General features: G+C 40.7%; 1 protein-coding gene across 1 annotated transcript in view; it reads right to left on the bottom strand.

Annotated features, from left to right (window-relative positions):
- LOC134542064 (E3 ubiquitin-protein ligase TRIM9) overlaps positions 1 to 25,071 on the bottom strand; it is a 423,241-nt gene that overhangs the window by 78,446 nt on the left and 319,724 nt on the right. Inside the window, exons 3-4 of the mRNA XM_063385943.1 lie at positions 23,013 to 23,246; positions 12,167 to 12,323 (exon numbers count right to left, since the gene is read on the bottom strand). Of these exons, the coding sequence (XP_063242013.1) occupies positions 12,167 to 12,323; positions 23,013 to 23,246 (391 nt within the window). The remainder of the gene's footprint in view (positions 1 to 12,166; positions 12,324 to 23,012; positions 23,247 to 25,071) is intronic.

The following is a 25,071-nucleotide window of genomic DNA, read 5'->3' as shown; positions in this document are numbered from 1 at the left end:
TTCTGAAAGAAACAAAGACAATTCAGCCCTCATCATCCCTATAGCTGAACTAGTTTAAAAAAAACTAGCATACGCCATTTTACAGTGTATGTCTATGGACTAAAACACCAGCTGAAAATAAAAAGTTAAAAGTCTGAGTGATGAAACTTCGAAGCATAACAAATATCACTCAAATTAATATCACTCAGGAAATTCCATGACTTTTCCAGGTTTTAAAGTAGGTCTACTGATCATTTTCAACTTCCCTGACTTTTCCTGATTTGTCAGAATGCGTACATCCTGTATTTACAAATTACCATCGTGAGTGTCACCACGGCGCTATCGGGGGGAATGGAGACGCTGTATTATCAAAAGTTAAAACGTTTCTCAACATATTTTAAAAGTGGGGATTACTCTTTATTACGGATATTTCAGTTTACCAAATATATTCCACGGTGGTTTCACTGCCGTAAAATTTTCATTTGGCCACACCAATACGTTTATTCGTTTGGTATGTCTACGAAAGTGACTATATACGAATTTGTGTGTCCACACGTGGGTCCGCCATGTTAAGCCGAGGCCACACAGAAAGCTACTCTATGTTCGCTATGTTCGCGATGTTAGCTATGTTCGCTGAGCCAGGCGGCCAGACAGATCAGTCTAGATCGCGATGTCGAAGAGACGCATGCCGTAGGATTTGAGTGATGATAATATTCTGCTGGCTCTCACAGTATGTAAACGTAAAAAAGGAATGGGTTTGTGAAGTTAAAGTGGAAACAAAAGTATTTGAAAAATTTCATCATAAATGATGAAGCAGTTGCTTGTGAGGAAGAAACCAAATGTATGGATCATTTAAGAATCAATACAAATCAGTTAGATATCAATTCCTTTGAAATAAAATCCCGGGCATTGTCCTGCTTGTTTATTTATTGCCTTAATTTAAGTGGCGAAGTTAAGGCGTACCGCCTTGTCTTAAACCTAACCACATACATATTTACTAACAAGGTACATGAAAAATATTCTTCCATCGATTTATTTCCATAAACACGAATATGTTCGTAATCCTTCCATGAAACTTTGTCGTCTGCATGACTATATCAAGCGCAATACTGGGAAAAATTACACTTCATAAAAAGCAAACGCACAAGTACGGTAAGATTCCGCACAAAAAAAAAGGATGTTTTTGCTTATCTGCGCATGCGCGAAGTCAACGAGGTCTAGAAAAATGGGAAGCCTTTTTTTCACAGACGACAGAGCCAACCGCCCGATCGTGCATCATGTTTTTTTTTTTGTTAATTGTAACTCATGATAACTAATGGTTAGAGACCTGCAAAATTCGCGGATTCATTCAGTGATAGGCTAGAATTCAAACACATATACCTCTTAGATAATTTTGCTATTGGCTTACTGTTCATCTGGACGAATCTCAACCAGTTATAAACCCTCAACCAAAGAAGGATAGAATCACAGACAAACCAGCTGAGACGACTTACAAGTCGGCAGCCAATGAACTTGCATTATTTTGCCCGAGTGTACAGGGGTATGTGCAATCTATCCTGAAGGCCATCGAAACCGCGAATTTTGCAGGTCCCTACTAATGGTCAATTAGGTTAGGTTAGCTACATTATAATACTTTAAAACATTGTGGACGGTTGATTTGGTTAGGATAGCTACATTAAAGATATATACTGTGAAATCATGTGAACAAAAAAGCGAGCATGAACTTCGGGGAACTTCGGGTGTGGCTCTCTCGTCTGTGAAATGAAGGCTTCCCCTAGAAAAATAGCCGAGAAGCAAACACCCGACGACGTAGCCAGGATCGCCAACATAGCGAACACAACTATGTGTGGCCAGTGTCACCTGAGATGCAGCTGGCTGTATTATACTCGCGTAGCGAACATAGAAAACATAGTGAACATCGCGAGCATAGCGAGCATAGCGCCCTGTGTGGCCGCAACTTTAGTGTCTCATTTCCGTTCATCGACTTCCGTCCCATTTCGCGGATTCAATGACCTCTAGGATAGCCTCCATTATCCTCTGCATTTCTCAAGTAAACACGCGAGTTCATTGGGTACTAAATTGTGAGGCGTCTCCACTGGGTAGCTTGTGATTCGACGCTTCTTTGGTCGATAGTCTCTCATTGGCCCAGAGAGCTCCAGTTAAACCGCGAGCCAATAGCAGAACCAGCATAAATGTACACAAGTTTGAATTTCAGCCTATCACGAAATGAATCCGCGAAATTTTCCGGTCTCTAGTTATTGCGCGATACTTGAAAAAACAGACACACTTCTGTACCAGTTTTTTAATAGTGTAGACTTACACATACTCACCTGTGCACAGACATACAGTGTTAATAAATGTAGATAGTAAAAATGCACGAAAGCCCCATTAAAAAAAAAAAACTTGGATATACGATCGTTACTCGCTATCAATGGGTTCTCTGATAGCTATTTTTAATCATAAACTAACTTGTAAATCGTCTCCTAAAACACCTAAAAAATATATAGGGGAGGACGGGGCAAGTTGGCGATGTTAAGAGTTCACCATTTTTTATAATTTTAATTTTGGAAATACGATTTCCTTCTTTCCAGACACTATTAGAATAGTCTTTTGTCGTGGTGTAACTACATGAAAAAAAATCTATATTTCTATATTATCTCAAAAATTCTGCCCTTTTAAAAATATAATGCAAATGTGCCATCTTGCCCCGTTACCGGGGCAAGATGCCTTTGACTACGGGGTAAGATGACATTTTTGACACAAGTTTAAACATATTTATTCTTAGAATGCAAACTACTGTAAACTAACTAATTTAACATTGTTACATGCGTTTTTACATATAAGGCATGTTATTAAAGGCTTGGTTTGTTGAAAATTACAATTAATAGTTAACTTACATAACTAATTCAGAGTTGGTGTTTTATAAACAATAATCGCACACAAATTTTCCTCCTTCAAAGTTCGAGCAGTCCTCGTGCCACCATGTGTGGCATTTGCAACACTCGATCCAGTCTTCTGATGGAGGATTGACATAAATCTCATCACACACTGGACACTGCACTTCGGATATTTGAGCTGAAGTCATGCCTGTCGAAAGTTGGAGCTTCTTGGATTTTTCTCGAGAATCGAGCTTCAGTTTCTTAGTAACAGTTCCTTTTTTGGCTTCTCTAGACTCTTGTCTTTGTTGCTTCAAACGTTCTTGTTCTATCCTCTGAGCTCTCCTCTGAACCAGAATCGCTTTCATGGGTGAGCTTGTGATGACACTTGCATTTTGCTTATGAGATTATAAAGCTCAGAAAATCAAACAAAAGTTATAAAAGAGTTGTATGTGGATACCACAAAAACCGTATAAAGCACTTGGGGCAAGATGACGAGTCGTCATCTTGCCCCAGTCAACTTGCCCCGATCATCAATGTTATTAGTATTGGATTTTTTTCGCTAGGAAAAAAAATAAAAGGTTAACAATATATAGTGGTTAAGAAAAGTATATAGTCTAAGGTAATAATGTGTGGCATTGAATATCCAAATATCTTACCTGTTTGTCCATGAGATATTACTTCGAAGTTCTTGAAAATTACAATACGTCAGACCAAATGTACGAACATCATCTAACAAACAACTAAATGGTGGCAGCGGCTTCACTGTGCGATTCTTTAGTGCCCACCAGTGTGGAGCGCTAGTAGTGTCTGTTAGGTGGTGCTATCTAGTGCCATGACGTGGAAATAAGTCATTCGTCATCTTGCCCCGCTCGTCAACTTGCCCCGTCCTCCCCTACAAATAATCACATTTTTCTGTTTCCGTGGAACATACTTTATTTGATACATATCTCGATATTTTTTTCTCATTAAAACCATTCTAAGCAAAAAGAATGAAACAAACATTAAAGATAAAAAACGGCATTTCGGAAACGTGTTTCAGATGGGACGCACCAACAACTCTCGAGTGTGACTCAAAAACTCGAGACTGTTGTCTCTGCGGAGGTTTTGCGCGGTTCCTGCCGACGAGATTATATTTTTATTGTTTCCTGATTTTATAATACGGGAAACAGACTAGTTAGAAGAATATTAAAAAAAATAAAATAAAGTGGAACGTTTAATATGATTGTAACATAATTTTTTTTTAAAAAGTAGAATAGATACTAGAGCAACAACTTCTTAAAATAAGAATTTTTTAACATAATCTTTAGATAATCGATACTAAAATATATTAATGAATTTTGGGCAAAAAAAAGTACATCAAAACTCTACAACTTAATATTTCGACGAATTTGATGATTATCATGAAATTAAATCAACATAGTCTTCAAAGCAACATTAGGACAGTATGACAAAGGTGTATATTAAACATGTTCTTTTGCAACTGCATGCATATTATCATGTTCTTTTTATCAAGTCTTTATACTAATACACATCAAGGTCCATACATAAAACTCATAATAAATCATTTTAAATGTTTAGATTGACTAGTTAGGTATAAATATTTTTTGAAACCTACGTTATGAGCCCATGTACATAAAACTTTACGTACGTCGAGATTCTGAAGACATGCCAAACACAAGCTGAGCCCAAAATTATGCAACATTCAAATACATAACTACATAACAAGACAGTTGCAGTCGACACGCGGTGAAAACACAAACGGGAGGCAAGTCAGCAACTGAAGCTGCATCCGAATACTAGCACTAGCCTAATAGATCCCTCAGCTAAGGGATCCATTATAAGTGCGTCGTAGTGGACGCAGCCATCTTTTGTTGCTTCCGAATTCGCACAAGGGATGCATCAGCATCTTTACACGCGTCCACTAAATCGAGGTTTCTGGAGATGGCGACACTCGCATCCACTGATGCGTCTATATACATACATTAGCTTCGGAATCTTGTTTTACTGTGTTCGCATATAATATTTACTTTTAGATTCTTGTCATAAGATTTGTTTACAACGTTAAAAGAATAATTTATAACTCAAATAGAGACAAATAAAGACGTTAATAAAAACTACCGAAAAGCGAACTTAAACTTACAGGGGTATTTAATCCTCATTATAAGTATTTTTAATATTTTGAGATTCATAACAAAAATTTTATTTTGATCGTTGAAATTTATAACAGTCTCGCTAAGTTAATTTTTTTTTTTTAATTTTGGTCTTTGTTATTTACGTTTTGATGAATATTCGTAGACATCACGACTCAAAATGGCTACGTGCACATTAGTACGACCAACTGTCAACAGGTGGTGCTAGTAGCAAAGGTATTCGGATACCATTCATCCCTTTGAAATGCGTCCTCTACATTGTGACTGCATTTGCTAAGGGATGTAGGGATGCGTGTGTGTGCTATGGACGCATTACTATATGCATTCGGATACAGCTTGAGAGATAATGGTGCCAAGTGATTCCAGTTACCTGCAGGTTTCCTCTCCTCTCCGTCTCTGGCAGCTTGAGACAACAACACAAAGGCACAACACAGTTAATTAACAGAGCACTAAGGCACGGCAGAGCAACTATCGCACGCACGCACGCACGCTCACACATCAGCACCACACACAGTACAAGCACAGCCAACCTGCGAGACTGTTGTAAAGTTGGTAAACCTGCGCTTAAGCAACGCGCCGCGGACCCGCCCCATATACTAAAGTTATGATACAGATGCTTATCTTCACACCAAATACGTTTTTACAAAATATGAAGTGGTTTTCTTCCGGCGCGGTACCATAACATGCAAATAATTAGCTAGTTAGTACAAAATTGATCGCAGAAAGTAAATTTAAATTTATATTTGCATGAACTTCAATACAAACATTCCGCCTAGGATGCATGACATTGCTTCTCAAAGTTAGAGAATTCTAAATAAAATAAAATTACTCTAGAACTTGAGTAAATGACGTGAAGTGATTCATATGCCATCCTTTTACTTTTAACTGTGACGAATGCGAGTGTAATTTACATTATATTGGCTATCATCACAACTTTATTTAACACATGAGATTGATTATATAATTAGATATTTTGTAAAACATTATTAAATAACATAGTAATTATATAGTTGAAATAATTGATTAAACTCCAAACGTGAGTGAGGCATAACAATGCAGTAACCGTTGCCATACAGACGAATAAAGCGTCAACAATGCAATAGCTGTTGCCAGGAGACGAAGACAGAATCAACGCAACAACCGTTGCCATGGAGATGATCGGGAAAACGTGTTCAGAAACCGCTAATAAAATAAAAACAAATAAAAAATGTAACTACGACGGATTTCGAACCCCCCCCCCCCCCCCTTCTCCGCCATCTTCAGGAGAATTCACAGGCTAAATTTCACGGGCTATAGCCCGTCCCACTCTTAGATTGCAGTACACGGCTTATGGCGCGCGCTGTTACCAAATCTCTAACACATTACGAATTTCAGGAGATGCGTGTCTATGTAATTTGGATCGAACAAGAAGCATTTTAAGATATCATATCGTAATTTATAATATTTTATACTAATACACATATAAATTTGTAATAATGCCACTTTTACGTATATTTCAAATAAAAACTACCTATTGTAGACGAAAATTTCTTATAGTTTTCTTTTCTGTTCTAAAAATCCCATATATATATAATTATATATATATCACATTTTCATGGGCCCGATAAATGCCGTATTTTTGGACAAGTCATGTCCAAAATTATAAATAAAATACGGTAATGGAAATTCTCGGTCGAGTAAGTTATGGGAAAAATCCGAACAATTGGTTCGAAATGGGGAAGATTTTTTGAAATCAGAAAAATCGCAACAACTCCCATAATATGAATAATATCGAATCCGTTTTAACGTATGATAACTCGGATTACCTAATGCCGAAAAATGTTTTCTAAATACATTTTTGATACGACCAGCCATAACTGCATGGGTTCGAAAAAAAATTTCACCGGACAAAAAAACGTAACTGCCTTAGTAAACACCTTATCAAATCTGTTTAAATTGTTTGTAATAATATCATAATTATTTTCCAAAACTTTGTCTAAAACAATGTTTGATAAGATGCTTGGTGTTGAGGATAGAAAAATAATTCAAAATTTTGTACCATGATCGCTATTGAATTCCTTCGTATTTATTTCATACATTTTACATATTATGTTTAAGAATCGATTATAATATTTTTTGTTGACTAAGGAAGCCATGTATTTGAAATTGCTTGTAGCACAGAACCCCACTTATCTAAACACACGACCCTGTTTCCTCTTACGACGGCAGCGCGCGCTCTTGTACTGATAAGACACATCTTTAACAGCTATTTCCACGGAAACTGTAGAAGCAATTGAGATGGGGCTGCTTTTAAAAACTAATTCAATTCATTGTGAACATTTTTCTCGCTTTCGTCCCCCATCTATCTTTAACAGAAAAAAAGTTTTCCGCGGGTCAACTTTTTGATGTGTCAGGTTGTGAGAAAATGCATTTCAATATATTAAAAAAATTATTTAAGTGAAACCTGTACAGTTTTTGTCTTAACATTTGTTCGGTGGCGTCCTAAGGCATTAATTTACTAATAAAAAAATCTCAATGAAATACACAAATAGGTTTTCTTTTTTTGATGTGAAACATATCGGAATACTTCAAAACAGTTCGCAGCGAATAAGTTATGTTTTTTAATTTTTTCGGACACTTAAAATATTGTTAAGTATTCAAAATAAGCATTGCCTGATGCGTATTTTGATTCTATACAATATTAAAAAAAGCTTGGTCCAAAAATTAAAATTTTAAATTTCGTTTGATATTTGGCAACAACGCACGAAGAAACAAGGACAGTGCTAACGGCAATCGGCGTGTGTTAGAGAGAGAGAGAATGCGCCCATTTACTTCCACACTGCAATCTAAGAGTGGGATGCTCTATAGCTACAGACAGACTCTCTATTTTATTATACAGATAGAGTGGCAACAGGTGTGCAGAAATAAAACCAAAGTAGAAATTCGGAACAAGTTCACACGATATTTTTGTCGAGCCCGCTGGAATGCGCGCCTAAGGTTACAATCTTTCCCGAGTCAGCAGAATGAGTGATACACCGAGCATTTATAGCATCGAGAAGCTTAAATAATGCACAAAATGTTTTTGGTAGACCATTCCTTTTGTTTCTTATGATTACTGTAAAAACTAATGGTATTCGCAGCTATCCATTTGTTACTAGAACACAGAACTTTCGAAGCCATCATTTTCAAGGCAGGCGGTGCCAAGTGCCCTGCGCATGCGTAGTTCAAAGATTTTCTTGCTGTCATTCGTTTAGTGACCTTAATATTTTTTATTTATTTATATAATTTGGTGTTAAGCTTCGTTGACGAGTGTATTAAGGCTTATCTACAATGGCAATGTCCTAAATTGTGTTCAACGGACACCTGATCGATGATTGGCCCACGAGACACTCTGACGTCATTAGTGGTGTGGGTGATGATACGAACTTCCCTGGTATGAATACTTTGGTCAACTTCCACTTTTCCCCAACCTGTGTCCTTCGGAAGCATAGAGGAACGCTTGACAATTGCTGTTTCCGGTCCCTGTTTCAAAAAGGTAAACAGATAATAAAGGGCGATGTGATAGGAACAAGAAGCCAAGAAGACCAAGTACTGTCAGTTTGCGACCGGCGCTTTCCAAAGACCGAACATGCGAATTTATTTATTATATAATTATAAAGTTACGATCGATGTTATTTTGGCCTTACTCCTCCAGTTTTTTATAATTTTTCCTCACGCTTACGCTGCCTGTGTTCGCATGTACTCCGCTCTTTGCCCATCCCTGTATATTAAAAAAAAAATCTTATCGATTCAGGAAATTATTATTCAGAAAATTATTGGTTTATAATTAATTCTTTAATTTCTTATGCACATATTTTAAAATGAATAATTAACACGGCATTAAAAAGACAACCTCAAATTTTAAAACGGCATGACAATTAAAGAAATTATTTATTAATACTTTATATAAATAACTTCCAGGAATGAATTCGCATCTCACACAACACGTAATTATTTTAATACAACACTTATGAAATTATTGAATTTATATTATACATTATTATTATTTATAACGTATTTGAAAAGCCATATGGAAATGCGTCACGATGTTCGCGGAACGAACAGTAAACAGCTGTGTCTTATTTATTTCTCTCTCTCTCTCTTTTTTCAAACGCCGTGGAAAAGTTTGCGCTCACTGACAGCTGCAGCATAAGCGCACAGACAAACTGAATGGCGCGCACTTTCTCACTACTTCCTGTTACACATTTCCGTCGCATTCACGAAATAACTCCCACTTACTGCCGTACACCGACAACCAAGAAGCTACACATATAATTTTTTTTAAAAATGTGTAGTAGTTTTTGAAGGGCAAAAATAATTTCGAATACGCTGCAACGTAGTTCCAGTATTCAGTGGGCGGGTGCTTTAAAATTTTATTCTTAAGATCTTTTAATAAGATGCGGGTAGGAGCTCTAGAATCTTGTACTGTATGCGTCCGATAGTAACGTGTCCTCATAGAGACAATCAAAAAATAAATAATCGATAGTGGTTTAATTTAGTGAATCTGCAATTTGGAATTCAATGTCTCGCATAAATTATAACTGACAAAATTGATAAGGGTATTTGTGGAAATACTGCGTTGTACAGAACTTGCTCGCTTTCAAAAACTACATATTGTTAGTTCCAAATTCAAACCACGTATTGTCATGAATACTTAAACGGTCGTTATAAAATAAAATAGCCGCCCAACCGTCGACCAGGCAGAGCCTGGGACGGGCGATAAAAGCGCGGGTTCATCGTAGCTTTCCCCGATCCAGGTTGCCGCTGTAAAGTTTGAAGGCTGCGCGCTACTTTTGTCGTATCAGCGTCCTGCCGTAATAATAGCAAACATCGGGGGAATGCCTATATTTTATGGCCCGAGTTTAACGGCTTGGCCTTCGTTCGGCATTCGGCCGGGTCGTAACTCTTACAAGCACGCGAAATTACCCCCCTCCCCCGCCACCTTATCTTCCCCCACCCACCGAGTTATAAAAAGCCGTAAAACCAAAACGCATTTCCAAGAACGTAAGCCAGAACGTGCCGGCAAACTAAATTTGTTTACATTTTCGTAACTGAGTTTTGCGTATCGCGGAGGATGGTACCAGCATGTAACTTCCCAGCAGGCAGGTTCAGGTATTACGTAAAGTCAACTGGGAATAAACCCGAGCTGTATCTGCTGGCGTAGCCGTAGACTTTCCCCCGTGATGCATAATTTAATACTCCAGGTGATGTGTGGCAATTAAATCGTTCCTTTATCCGTCCACGTGGAACACGGAACACGGGCGTACGGGCATAACAACGGTGAAAGACTTCAACTGATAGTTTAAGCCTTCAACGTTAGCTGAGGCGAGGCCAACTCCGGTAGTGTAGCTTTCAGTGCGAAGGAGTGAACACTTTGATCCCTGGGTGAAGCCAGCCGCAACACTGAGTGGTCTTGGTCTGACGCCACGCTATCTACACACGCCTAAAACTCCGCCACTCTGACCACTGACAAAATTTGTATCACAGTACCCATGCTTAAAAGAAACTATCATTCTCGCATTATCCATCACAGTACGTATTGCTCCAGCGAGTAAGTACCATAGCCCATACAGATAAAACCAAACAAGACTACAAAGTCATGTTGTTAACAATGTTGTAACAAGCGAAAAAAGGTAGTGCGAATGACAAAAGACAGTGCAGTCATACTAAAACACATCACATTAACATAAATTGTGCAACATTGTGCATATAATATTTGGAGTTGAAAATACAGAACATATAGGTATACATAATAATTACAAACATTTTCATTTCATGAAAATTTCAAATGATGTTAGTAAAGGAACAGTTGAAATATATTTACATGTAAAAGAATCGAGAAAAGTTAAAATATACGACGAACATCGTTATACTAAGAATTTGTTCTCAGAGAGTGTAGCCGCGGATGACGGATTGGCATAGAAAATTATGTCATGTAAGCATTTTATTATTATCTTCTGCACCGAAAGCCCTCACTGGATCCAAAATTGTCAATTGAACTGTCGAAAAATTGGCTGTCAAACTCCAAAAGGCACGAATTTTTTCGCTGGAATTGCTATAAAAACGAACATAGAAATGCGCTGTTCGTTGTTCTCTGTAGATCTTTCGTGAAAAAAAGTCGGGATGAAATCATAACAAGTGTTATTAATATGTAGTTTAATTATCAATCTCTTTAATACAATCACGCGCATGCACCTACACTGGTACTATGACGTCACAGGCAAAAAAAAATACTGCTCGACAAATATGAACAGGCATGATCCATCCGTTGATGGGCTCAACCACTGTTGACGCGTTATTAGTCTCGTAGCAGCCATGCTCATTTCATTGTTGCCACAATATAATTCAACAATGTCAAAAATGTATTCCAGAGTTTAATATTTTGCAATCATAATAATTAATACACCACTCCGTTCATGCACCATTCCACAAAATTATAAACTAAAAATGTTTGTAAAATTACTTTTTTTATTTAAGTTATTATGTTTACGAAATTTCCTTCTCTTTATAATTAAAACTTAATCTCTTTGGTGTTGGCATTTCTCAACCGCACAACTAATTAGTGGCTATGCCCTGCCTGTACTGTCGCGCCTCTCATTGCCTCCCCCCCCCCCTCCCGGTCGCACACCCCTGATAATTCCTGGTCCCTCCCCCCCTGGTTCCCCACCAGGTCGCCCCGTTTTTTTCCCCTAACCTAAGTTAAAACTAAGTGTGTAAGGGAGGGGTCTAGGTAGGGAAGACTCTAAGTGCGTCTCAGGGCAAGCACTATACGCTCTAAACACGCGGGTTTTTAACCATGCAGAAAAGGTCACGTGCATCATGTGCTAGGAGGGGATTGGCCAGCCATGGCAGACGTTTTCGCCATGACTAACTCCCCTCTCTCTTAATTCTAGACTAAAACTAGATTAAGTTGGGCCCAGGTAAAACTTCCATAGACATAAGGAAAACCCTGGGCACATAGGTACATGCGGGATGCAAAGGTCGTGCATTATTACAAGCAGGTGGATTACAGGAATAGAAGGATGGTCCTGGAAGAAGAGTGGGGCCCTGGTTGCCTCCCTTGTCCCCCCTGGTCTCCCCCCCTGGTCCCTCCCCAGGGGAAACCCCCCCCCCCCCCAGTCCGAGGACCACCGCACTCACGCTTCATCTGGATGAAGTTGAGCTGCTCGATGGAGCGCAGCACAGACTTGTCCTCCAGCGTCAGGTCGAACTCGTGCGATATCCGCGGTGACGTCACCACGTCCTTGTGCCACGTGATGTCGATGTTGGCCACCCTGTTGATCAGCATCGACCCGATCTGCGGACACGCGCGCGCGGGGGGTCACAACTCAGTCACTCTGAAACCTGCACGCACAGAGGTGCGTTCATTCAGTCATACATTCATGTCGTGTGAGTTTGAACCACTAGTTACACTCATGTTTCTAGAAAAAAAAAACTAAATATTGCCAGGCTTGGGTAAAAATTCACGAATATTAACAAATGTATAGATCAAATTACACGTACAAGTTTTAAATTAATCAATGTACTGTGTTTTTTTATAGTTAAGAACACATAGAAGAGCCACTAAACTATAAAATATTAACGTTATACATATACACACACAGGCGCCTATCACTGACTCACTGACTGACTGTAACACCGAGACAGCTCCTGCCTGCTGAAGGGAAGCCTTCTTTTCGCAGACGAGAGAGCCAAACGTACGATCGTGCATCTTCGGTTTTTTTTTGTTCATTGTAAATAAATATGGCGGTGTTGGTAAAAGGATACTAATGGTCAATTAGGTTAGGTTAGCTACATTATAAATACTTTAAAACATTGTGGACGGTTGATTTGGTTAGGATAGCTACATTAAAGATACGGAAAAAAAAGCATGAACTTCGGGGAACTTCGGGTTTTGGCTCTCTCGTCTGTGAAAAGAAAGGCTTTCCGCCTGCTGAATGCCAGCGTGCAACGGGAAGTCGTTCACTAGGAGTCTGAGGCGGGCACTAGCCGCACTTGCTGTTCTACACACATCTACACTTTCATACTTTTTTTTTATATGTGTTAATAAGTGCCTTTGAATTTTTCACCAAAAGATGACGCTAATAGTTAAAGAAAAGCTTTTTTTAAAATTTGTGAATCTTTAATCATTATTTTACTTTTCGCACTTGATTAATTAACAACGCGTAATAAGTAATAAATTCAGTTTATCGCTGAGTTTCAATCTTTATTACGCGAGTGTGTCGTTATAATTCATTAAAGATGATTGAATTAGACAATTCACACGCAATGTAGTTTTAAAAAGAGGTTCTTCATTTAAAAACAAAATTTTTTTGTCGGATGGTTTTTTTTATCACTTCATACACAATATATTAAATTAAAGTGTTCGTTATATTCATCATCTTTCAACGGGCGATTAAGGCGCCTTGAAACTAACTAGTACATTGTAATAAACGGAAAACCCTCGGATCTTTAGTCTTAAGATACACTTAAAGTTAACGATAATCATCTGAATGCCTGCAATGCGAAAGTCCGGGGATTATGTCTACACGTACAAGCGGCGCACGTATTACCAACAATGGCGTAGTTAGCTGTGCAGTTTTTTCTTTAAGCCCTCTTATAGCCGGAAGGTTTCCCCCACCCCCGCCGACCGCGAGCGCGCCTTATTAGCCGCTGCGTGAGAGGTCCTTGTTAATTACGCCGCCGGCCAAAGAGATAATGAGCGTGACCCGGGGGAGGGAAGAAGAAAAAAATATATTATATAGGAAAAGGGCCCCATGAAAACTTTTCTTGTGTCCTCGCTGTTTTTGTTTTCCGCGCAAGCCAGCGGAGCGGCAACGGCTTCGTGCCAGAAACACCTCCCTCTCATCCTTGTAGCAACTGAAGCCAGGGAAGGTAGAGGAGGGGGGTACGGGAGGGGGAGGAATTAAAAGAGAGGAATAACTAGGGATATAAGTGAAGGACAGCAGAACCGGCAGCTCGAGTTAAGGGCAGGGCAACTCGGTGGGATCGGGAGAGGATTCAAGTGGAAAGGAGGGGTAAAAAATAAGGAGGAATTCCCCCCCCCCCCAGCCCACAAGAGCCAAACTCGCAGAAAAATTTTTTTATACAACTATAAAAACACGAATTCAATGTTGTACGAACTTAAAAGTAAAAAAAAATAATCTTTAAATGTAAGTAATTTGTTCAAAAGCGAAAGAATGAACTACAAATCTGTATAACCTACTGCAGTTACAAAAAAAAAGCCTTGCGCATTGAAGTGAAAACAAGCTTGTGTGAGGTACCCGGTGAAGACATCTCGCTATGCTATAAAGTCTAAGTCCATGAGGCATTGTTGAAAAAGGAGAAAATTATTCTGTGCATCTCATTGGACCCTAATGTCAGTTTTCGAACGACAATCTTACCAGGATATATGTTAATATGTTCTACAGATTTTTTTTAATCATTATTTTTAATTTTTTTCGACTGAAAATTAAATGTATCTTAAATGATTGAGACACTTGTAGGTTTTTCAGTATTACAAAAGTTTTATTTAATGTTTATATATATATATATATATATATCTATATATATATATATATATATATATATATATATATATATATATATTAGTAAGAAAAAAAATAACGCAGGCGTTAAGTCTATAAAGAGACTTCAGTACCTACATTGTCTCATGATCAGCTTGTTGTCAATGTCGTTCAATGGTTTATGACAGGAGTCCCCGACTTCCTTAATTGGTAATGTCTTTTTTTTGTAATTATCTGGGGGGGGGGGTGGTTGCCTCCCCCCCCCAACAAAAAAAACTCATCCCTGGATTCGCCACTGATTGTGTTGCATGGTCGACGTGGCATTTCTTTAATTAACCGCCCCGACAACGACCCTCGGGCGAAAGGCTTTTATCGAGCCTTCGTAGTTTGTTTCCGTAAAACACTCTTTCGTTTTTTTTATTTTTTTTTGTATCTCCGTGGGCCGGACTCGCAGCGGACATGTTCTCTTGTCTTGCAGCTCGCGCGCTAAGCCGCTTGGTCCGCGCTTGGCCTGGCCTGGCCTGCTCGCACGCCATGCTGCGTTCTCCGTGACGGGTCGCTACCACAACGCCGAAATACCATAACGCCGAATGTCAAAATTGACCACAACGCCGACAGCTAGAAAACTGCTGTGTACCACAACGCCGAAATAACAACTGAATGAATTTGTGTGTGTTTCTTAAATGTACCTTAACGCCGAAATACCACAATCAAACCTAACCTTACCTAACCTAACCTAGCGTAATATAACCTAACCTAACCTAGCCTATCCTAGCCTAGCCTAACCTAGCCTAACCTAGTCTAACCTAACCTAGTCTAACCTAACCTAACCTAGTATAACCTAACCTAGTCTAACCTAACCTAACCTTTGTGGCAGTCCTGCAATGACATTTTTCGGCGTTAGTGTATTTCGGCATTGTGGTAATTCGGCGTTGTCATACACAACAGTTTTCTAGCTGTCGGCGTTGTGGCCAATTTGGTATTTCGGCGTTGTGGTGCGTCCCCCTTCGTGCCTATCCGTGTGCTCGACGGGAAAGTATTTCATCCTCATTTCTGATGATACAATTGACTTTTATGCACAAACGGAAGCCTAAACACCAATTCCCATATTTCTAACTTCAAAATAGACAAATTTTTCATCCCCTATTTAGGGGATGAATTTTCATTAACCCTTTCTTAGTGATAACCTACGTTATATATGGAACTCTTATGCAAAATTTCATAGTTCCAGATTCACCGTTTAAGCTGGGCGTTGTGTGGCAGTCAGTTTTATTAAGTAGATTTATCGTCATTACTGTTCTTTAAGGGTTACTCCCGAAATATTTACACAATACGTCTCTTGCATTTGTTGTTCTGTCGCTTAATATTTTCAACATGAACACTACTTGCGCGGACCTTTTTACACCCAATATATGTATTACGCTTAGTGAATATCCGTTGAAACTATTTGCTACAGAACTACAAATGCCAGAGAGGTATCGTGTTGAAATTTCAGTAATAGCCCTAAAATAATAGCAATAACGAGAATATGAAAAAATATCAGTATGGAGTGTGAGACCCCACCTTAAGGGTTTCATATGGTTCGCGAGGTAGAGGTGTTTCAGCGTGAAACGTTCAGGATAAAGTCTGTGTTGGGCTGCGTCTCACGCGAAACTTACCAGCAGTTTTCTGTAAACGGAATAACATTTTTATGACAAGACAGTAGCAATTTTTTTAACATTGTTTGATTTGGAAAACTGTGGTCTAATAGGTAGGGAACGGAAAAATTCGCGGGTTCAATGACCTCCAGGATGAACTCCATAGTTCTACGTACACTAGGTCAAATGTCACCCACTCATTGGCTGCTGTCTTGTGAGACGCTCCAGCGTAGCAGCCTGTGATTCGATACAGCTTTGGTCGGGTGTTTCTCATTGGCTCAGAGTCATCCAGGTGAGTTGTGAGCCAATAGTAGAGGCAGCACTGCGGTGTAACTATTTGTATTTTAGCCTATCGCGAAATGAATTCGCGAATTTTTCCGGTCTCTAATAATAGTCTCTTGGAACTACTTCACTGGAATATGTTGAACTCGACTACTGGTCACGTGTATTCTGAATATGCTCCGATCGGGATTATATATCATTCAATTGAAACAGGTTTCGCATGAAGGCACTTTAGAACGACATATATCTTAACGTTTGATTGTGACTGTTTCTACGTCAACAAGCCACATTCCGACCTGTGCGGGCATGTTAGTAGTCGGCGTAGTCGGCGTAGTTGGATGATGCACCTCATCTTACGGTGCAAGAGGTTCTGGGTTCAAGCCCCGGATAAAGCATGCACGAAAATTTGAAAGAAGATATTGTGTTAAATAAAGATATTGTTACGATCGCGCTTGGCTGCAGTGCTTGGCGTCGCCGCGCTCGTTCGGCCTGTCTGCGCCCCCCTTCCACCCGCATCCTCCCCCTGGTATCTCGTGTCATACTGTCTCGCAACATCCTGACCGTCGCAGCGCGCACCTGCCTCAGATCGAGTTACTTAAAAGAGGCCGCCTTGCGGAATAAAAGGACTCAGACATGTTTATCGGCGCGTTTTGTGGGAACCCCATGCTTGTTGCGTTAATCGGCGTTCTTTGAGCAGCCGCCGCGTCCTTCGACAGGACTCACGACGCGTTTCTGGGCATTTCGACGGCGAAGGTCGCGCGATATCTCGGAGACATGCCCGATTGTTCTGGACGGGAACCCAAGGGCTATATAAGGAGGTTGGGCCGACCTTCGAGTGAGTCTGAGTGGGGAGTTCTCCCGCGGCGGAGTTTCCGGGCGATAGTGCCGCGGGTGCGGCAGAGTGGCGTATTCCTTGGACGAAGGTTCCAGGGCAGGGAGTAAGTGAGTTCAGTGGAGTCGGGAGTTTCCCCGCGGCGGAGTTTCCGGGCGATAGAGTCGCGGGCGCGGCGGAGTCAGTGAAGTTCCGAGTGAGGCGACGAGTGGGATCTCAGCGAAGGGTGTGACGGCGGCGGCGGCGGCGGCGGAGTGCGGCGACGGAGTCCCGCGGCGGAGACCCACGAGGGGTGCTGCGGCGAGAGTTGCGCCAGAGGTGCGGCCCAGCGAGATGTGCGGAACGAGTGACTGGGGAATAGACATTTCTTTAAGTGTAGTTAATTATTTGCCATCTTAGAAGATTAATTGTAAGTGACATAAGAAGTGTAAATAAATAAAAACTGTGTGTGAAATACAATCTTTAATTGAGCTATACTTTACGAACCCGCAGGGAAATCGTAACAATATTATAAAACGTTTCGAATATGGATTGAGCCCATGTCGTTAGCGTAAGGCTGTTGGCCATATAATTAAATACAATTATAGTAAAAAAAAAAGCCTGTATCGTTGAATGAACTAAAAATTAAAAAAAAAAATTACTTTTTTTTTGGTTCAGCATCCAAATAATGAACCACAACTCTGTATAACTAAAAACGTGGGATTCTTGATATAATTTGTCTTCAATTATCTATCAGTAATAACAGTATGATTTGTAATACATTTTCTAACACTATATTTAGGATAGTCATTATGACAATGAAAGAACAGGTTCAACTGGAGTTGTTCCAAGTACCTTGTGACCGTAGCCCGCGCGGGTAGCATTTAGATCAGATACGTTTCTGATCCAGCTTCATAACCGATAGTGTCCGGCTGCCTGTTTTTCATGAACCGTATTCAGAAGAAGAACTTTTACATTTGCCGTCATTAATAACGGCAAGATTTTCGCCTCGCGAATATTAGAGAGTAAAAAAAATTGAATTGATAGGGGGTTTCTTCTCGCCGGCTCGCTTAGGCATACCTGCAGCCGGCAAAAAAAATTCGCCCATAGCGCATTTGTCTCGCATGCGAACCGAGGGAGGGGGGGGGGAATTAATTAGCGCGGCGCGAATCCCAATTACGTCCACGAATGGAACTGGTCGCCTCGCCCGCTCGCCGAGATTACCGGTACAATGGTTGAACCCTTGGGTGGGAGGTGGCGTGAGCGGCTCAGGTAGCGTTCGCAAGATGAGCAGCGAGGGCGCAGGGCTGCCAACCACTCGACGCTAAAATTACCACTCCATCACTGTCGCGGGCACCGTGCACTCCAGCCGACACCTCTGTTCCCCCCGGCACCCCCCACCCACCCACCCGGGCACATGCACACATATCACTCCTCCCCCTGATAATGGGCTTTAGTTAATCTAACCCTCTCGCTCTGGCGCCGGTTGAGGAGGGGGGGAGGGGGGGAGGGGGCCCGCGCAGAAATTGCTACCAAACGGCATCAATCACCGAGTAAATTAACGCCATTGTCGGACTGATAATCTGATTCCCGAACGGAGGGGGAGAGACATACGATGCGTGGCTGCGGAGTGATAAGGAAATTTTATGGCGGCTAATGACCTGTTATCCAGCTTCACAGCTCCGCGGGTGTGGCTGGACCAACTGCCCGCACCCCCTCCCTCCCCGCCGCAAACAAACAACCCTTGGCGGGGGCAGCTCGATCCGTGATTCGGAGCGCGCGGATCGCCGCAACTCTTCCGTCCGTCCCCGCGGGAGCCCGGGGAACAGTGACGTCAGCGACCGCCGGGCGTGGCCGCTGATTGGTTCCCTCGCCCGCCGCTGACGAGAACATGACGTGTCTGCGTCGTCAACCGCCACTTCTGGATCAGTTCTCATCGTTAGCAGAGTTCCATTTGTAGACGTCATAAACACTAACAATTTACATCAACTGAAAATTATTTTGTATCGATATTCTTAACAGGATTGAAAATATTCTAAAAAAATTGGTTGTCTGTAAAGTCGGTTTACGGACGATAGTTTTAACGTGACAACGTCATAACAAAACATTTATGAAATGATTGCATAATTGATGAATAAAATGGAATCATTTTTATTTTAATAATGAAAGAATAAATACTTGAAATTATACTAGTAATCAGATATTTAAAATGCAAGAATAATTAACCTTTATTCCCGAAATTGTTGTTGTAATAAGCAATGAAAACCACATTAATTTTTCACTTCACTTTATAAACAGTCGAGTGGAAGAGAGATAGATGCGGCGCAAGCGTACAATGAGCGTAACGGGACACAGCGCAACGGAACAATGTGCGTAACATCGGAACAATGTGCGTAACGGGACACTTTTCGTGCGTGCAAACGGCGTTCATAGATTTATTAGACGTCACGTTAAAAAAAAAAAGTGCATTCGTTTTCGAGCATCTACACCGCAGCGCGTTCCGGTAGCTTACTCGCAGGCGTTTGTTACGCCCAGCTGGCGTAGTTTCCGACACGGACGACCCTAATCAAAGTGCACTTTCGCTCTAATGAACTCAATGATTTCGCAATAAATGTCATCGTTAACGAAGAAATTTAATTATGTAATGACAAGTTGAAGTAATATCATATACTCTCAGTTATAGCTGATCAACTAGATTAAAGAATAATGAGACTTACAACTTAGAGAAAATTATGACGCAAACTCCACACTTAAGTCTGGAAAAACCGTAACTGAGATAATTACGGCGGAGATTCTTCATTAGCGACTGGAAGGCGCCGAAAATTTTAATGAGGTTGGGCGAAAACGCAAGGGCCTTGACCTACGACAAGGAACCATTTCCAGAAAATTACAGAAGGAATTTGGGATTTAATGAACTGTGATTCGAGCACGAGTCCCGATTGCGTGCGAAATGTTTACCACTCAGCCAACTTCCTTAGTATCGGTCAATAAAAATACCACGACGATCTAACACAATAAAGAAAAAATTCCAACAAATAAATTTATTATGTTGGCTTTGAAGTTTCAGCCACGTCCAAGTGGTATATTGTGCCGACGTTTTGTTCTGTATTGCAGTAGGCATCTTCAGGTGTGAGAACAACTCTCACTGCAATTTACAATGCAGAGTAAAGCGTCGGTACACTCACCACTTGGACTCGAAAGTTGCAACTAGCTCGCTTACGCACAGCCCATAATGCTAAACCATACTAGTTTTTTATTCTTTTTAAGAATAAATTACCCCTTAAGACTTGGTATTTCATTTCACTAAAGCTCTTTCTTATTTGCCGTTTGGTCACAAATTGTCACCGGCTATTTATTAAACGTAATTTGCGGGCTGTATATAGCTTACTCTTAACTGCTATTACATTTAACACTTAGTAAATATATGGTGACAGAATTTAAGACGAAACATAAAATGCAAAATATATTCCGTGGTGAATTAAATGAACAGCCCTAAAGGTAATAGTAATAAAAAAATAGTCAGGGTTGTTTTGCGATTCCCGGCGAGTAGTATAGTTTGGTATGTCCGGGCACAGGGTTCAGGGTGTGGTTTGTGAACGTTTCTGCTGCTTTGGAACCTACATCTCCGATGACGTGACGGCGGCCATCTTTTGACGAATTTTGGGCAGATTTTGGCAGATTTTGCCAAATTATAAATGTCAAGGTTACGACCATCCAAGATGGCCGCCGTGACGTCATCGGAGATGTAGGTTCCAAAGCTTCAGAAACCGACACAAACCACACCCTGAACCCTGTGCCCGGACATACCAAACTATACTACTCCGGCGAGACTGCTATTTTCCTCCGAAACGCTTCTCGCCACGAACAGCGCGCGCGTAGTCACGGCGGGCAGACTCGCATCGATGCGTCCGAGGCCCTTAGCTACACGGGCGGGTTTCCCCTTAATTGGCAGTTGGCGTGCCGCCTTAACGTGTTCGGCCGGACACGACCCGCCAACCAACCACCATGCGCGCTCCGTCGACGAAACCTGCTTGTTTTCAAATTAAAAGTAATTAAATACGCGCGGTGCGTGTTGGACATGCGCGGGCAGGGGTGTCCACTGTCCAACCGCCCGCGCTCCTCGCTGATTGGTCCGCGACGAGTCGGTGCATCGACCACCATGAGATACGTCACAATAGCTCATGCCGCTGCCGCAGAGACGGAACTAGGCCTTCCAGCGCCCGGGGCGGAAATTGTGTTTATCCGCCCTCCCCCTTTTCCCCCTCCTTCAATAAACAACAATAAACGTTTTTAACACAATTTCTTGTAAATAAACGCAAACTATGAATTACAAATGAAAACATAAACCCACCAAGAACAAGCCCAAATCAGCTGATGTCAAACAGGTAAACCCAACGATGAACCTGAACAGGTCTTATGGACAACCCAACGACGACAGCCATATTCAAACATAAATATCAGACAGCACAAGACTAGACAGTGCCATGGCATTTTTTTATGGTTAATTTCTTGCACAGAATTCTCTGTGCTGCCTTATTATTTAACTTTTGACGTCGCCTTATTTTAGTTTGTTTTCATGTGTGTTTGTGTGTTCATCTTTGCCGTGCCTTCTTGTGGTTTATCTGTGACATAGGCCTACAGTGAAACCCAGCAATGACGTATGACCATAACGTTATTATAAAAGAATACCATTGAAAGGATATATCGAAAAATCGATGTATATATCAACTGGGTGAATCGGTGTTTGACCAACAAATGTCAACTGCAGGAGCATAATGAATAAGTTGAAAACATCTTGGCACATGACTCGTGGTCTAAAGTGTGCCCCAAGGCATTTTTATTGCAAATAATAGAGAAAGTATTTAATATGGACCACTGAGCGTCTAGATTAAGTGCAATCGAATGATGTTCTACACCCAACCGTGAATTTCTTCGCTGTCACAAAATTATTTCATTGAAATAACTGGGGGTAACACCTTTATTTTTCACATACTTTTGTGACCAACGCCATGGGAAGCACTAAAGACCATATGTTCAAGCCGAATATTGTCGGTCGAGTCACAACTCATACGGAATGTCAAATATATCGATATTACATAGGATATTACATAGTGTAAACTGAAGTAGGCCTATTTCTGGACTAATGTTCATTGACGTATCTGCTACTTCAACATGTCCTGCATAAGTACCCCAAAGTGTTGTAATGCATTTTAGACACAGTGTGAATAGGTTGTATACCATATTAGTGCCTTGGATGTGCTTGCTATTAATTAAAGAATAAGATGATTTATATTAATTATAACATTGGCAAACCTGAAGCTATGTACACACATAAAAGGCTTGTGTTTGAATATAAATTGTGAAAATAGTACGATATTGCTGGGTAGGAAAATGTATTATAGGTGACACTCCAAAATAAAATCTCCCCGGAGCAGAGGCGTAGCCAGGGGGGGTTCTTTTTAGGGGTTCAACCCCCCCCCCCTAGCAAATAATCTCTAATTAATTTCTTATTCATCACTCAAACAAATTTCATATTAAAATTAATCAAATTTTTACCATTACAATATTTAAATTTAAGTACCGAACACTGCTAAAATAGCACTATTTTACACCTTAAAATCTAAATTTTCCCGGACCCCCCGATTTAATACGGGGGGGGGGGGCATGCTTCTTAACACCCCCCATACACAAATCCTGGCTACGCCACTGCCCCGGAGACTCTGTTGTCCGACAGGCGACGCGACACGGACCTGCAGGAAGGCGGCCGAGTCGGTCTCCTTGAGCGCCTCGATGCAGAACTGCAGCAGGCCCGTGGTGTGCTGCAGCTTGCAGGTGCACGTGGACACCTGGTCCTTGAGGCTGCGCAGCTTGCACTCCTTCTGCTGCCGGATGAAGTCCAGCAGCTGCCGCTTGCGCTCGTGCAGCGCCTCGACCAGCGCGTCGCACTGCGCCGCCACCGCCGTCTCGAAGTCGCAGCAGTTGTCCTGCGGTGACACACCCTCCTCCTCGTCAGTACACACACCCACCCTCTTCATCAGGGAACATGTGCACCCTCCTCCTTGTCGGAAAAACATATTCTTCCTTGTCAGAAAAACATCCTCCTCCTTGTCAGAAAAACATCCTCCTCCTTGTCAGAAAAACATCCTCCTCCTTGTCAGAAAAACATCCCCCTCCTTGTCAGAAAAACATCCTCCTCCTTGTCAGAAAAACATCCTCCTCCTTGTCAGAAAAACATCCCCCTCCTTGTCAGAAAAACATCCTCCTCCTCGTCAGAAAAACATCCCCCTCCTTGTCAGAAAAGCATCCTCCTCCTTGTCAGAAAATCATCCCCCTTGTCAGAAAAACATCCACCTCCTAGTCAGAAAAACATCCTCCTCCTTGTCAGAAAAACATCCTCCTCCTTGTCAGAAAAACATCCTCCTCCTTGTCAGAAAAACATCCTCCTCCTTGTCAGAAAAAATACTCCTCCTTGTCAGATAAACATCCTCCTCCTTGTCAGAAAAACATCTTCCTCCTTGTCAGAAAAACATCCTCCTCCTTGTCAGAAAAACATCCTCCTCCTTGTCAGAAAATAATCCTCCTCCTTGTCAGAAAACATTCCCGCCCTCCTCCTCGTCAGCATATTTATCGATTTTCATTATTTATTATCTATCTCAATTATTTTACTAAACTATATAAATAATTTTATACGCGTGATTACATTAGTATTAAATACTGCGTATTTAATTAAAAATTAAACTTTAAAACTGTATTTATAATGTCACTTCATTCTTTTAAATATTTTATTTAATATTGATTTTTGCATGCAAAATTAAAGTTAGTTTTTTTTTTTTTATCACGCGAAGTAAGTATAACTTCTAACGCTCGAACATTAAGTACAAGCACCCATCTTTATTTTTGTCATAGAGCTCATTGAAATTTTTCAACGATGTGTTATTTTGTTTGCTTTATATTTATTTATCAGTGTGGCTGGCAGCTACCCAAGCTAAGCCCGATGGTCTTGGGTTGATCGCCATTGCACTAGATGATGTCTTAGCTACTCTCTATTATTAATATTTTATTATTTTTTCTATTTTTTATACATATTTACCCAATAACACTACTTTTTCCAGGTAAATTAACAATCACAAAAGCAATGCATGAGTGCTACTAGTTTCTTTATGAAATTTTTTTACAATAACTTAAGAAAACAACAAACCTTAAACTATTTTAATGCAATCTTTAAAAGAACAAATAATTAGAGTTGGATCAAATGTTTCACTGATTAATAAATAAACAAAATTTGAAATCATGATTTAAAAAAAAATACATGTACATATGCTACCAGAAAAACGAAAACCCTGCTTAAATATTAGAGTGATATCATCATCGTTAATGTCTGTGCTGTAAAATACCTTGGTATTTGTTTTACAAATTACTTATTTTCAATCGAGAAGAGAAATATTATTTTGTTGTTAATTTGTAACGTGTGTACCACTAGCTCTCTGTAGGAAAGGTTTTGATGGAGATTAAAAACTGACGAAAACTAGCTTCTACTGCGTTGCTTAGGTTCTCCCCTCTCTTCTTTACGACAGAGAATTTCCGTCACTCCCCTCTCTGTCGCAAAGAAGGAAGGGGGGGAACCTACGCTGCGCAGTAGAAGCTAGTTTTCGTCACCTTTTAATCTCCATCAAAACCTTTCCTACAGAGAGCCAGTAGTACCTGCGTACACATGCAAAGGTTAGTGCCCCTGACTTGTCAATGAATACCACCCGCGCAACAGTGAGCGCGCCGGCCGTTCAAACGCTGCGGCGGGAGGTCGGCCGTCGT

Source organism: Bacillus rossius (genome assembly GCF_032445375.1).
Source record: "Bacillus rossius redtenbacheri isolate Brsri chromosome 4 unlocalized genomic scaffold, Brsri_v3 Brsri_v3_scf4_2, whole genome shotgun sequence".
NCBI lineage: Eukaryota > Metazoa > Arthropoda > Insecta > Phasmatodea > Bacillidae > Bacillus > Bacillus rossius.
This window is presented reverse-complemented; position numbering and strand designations above follow the sequence as displayed.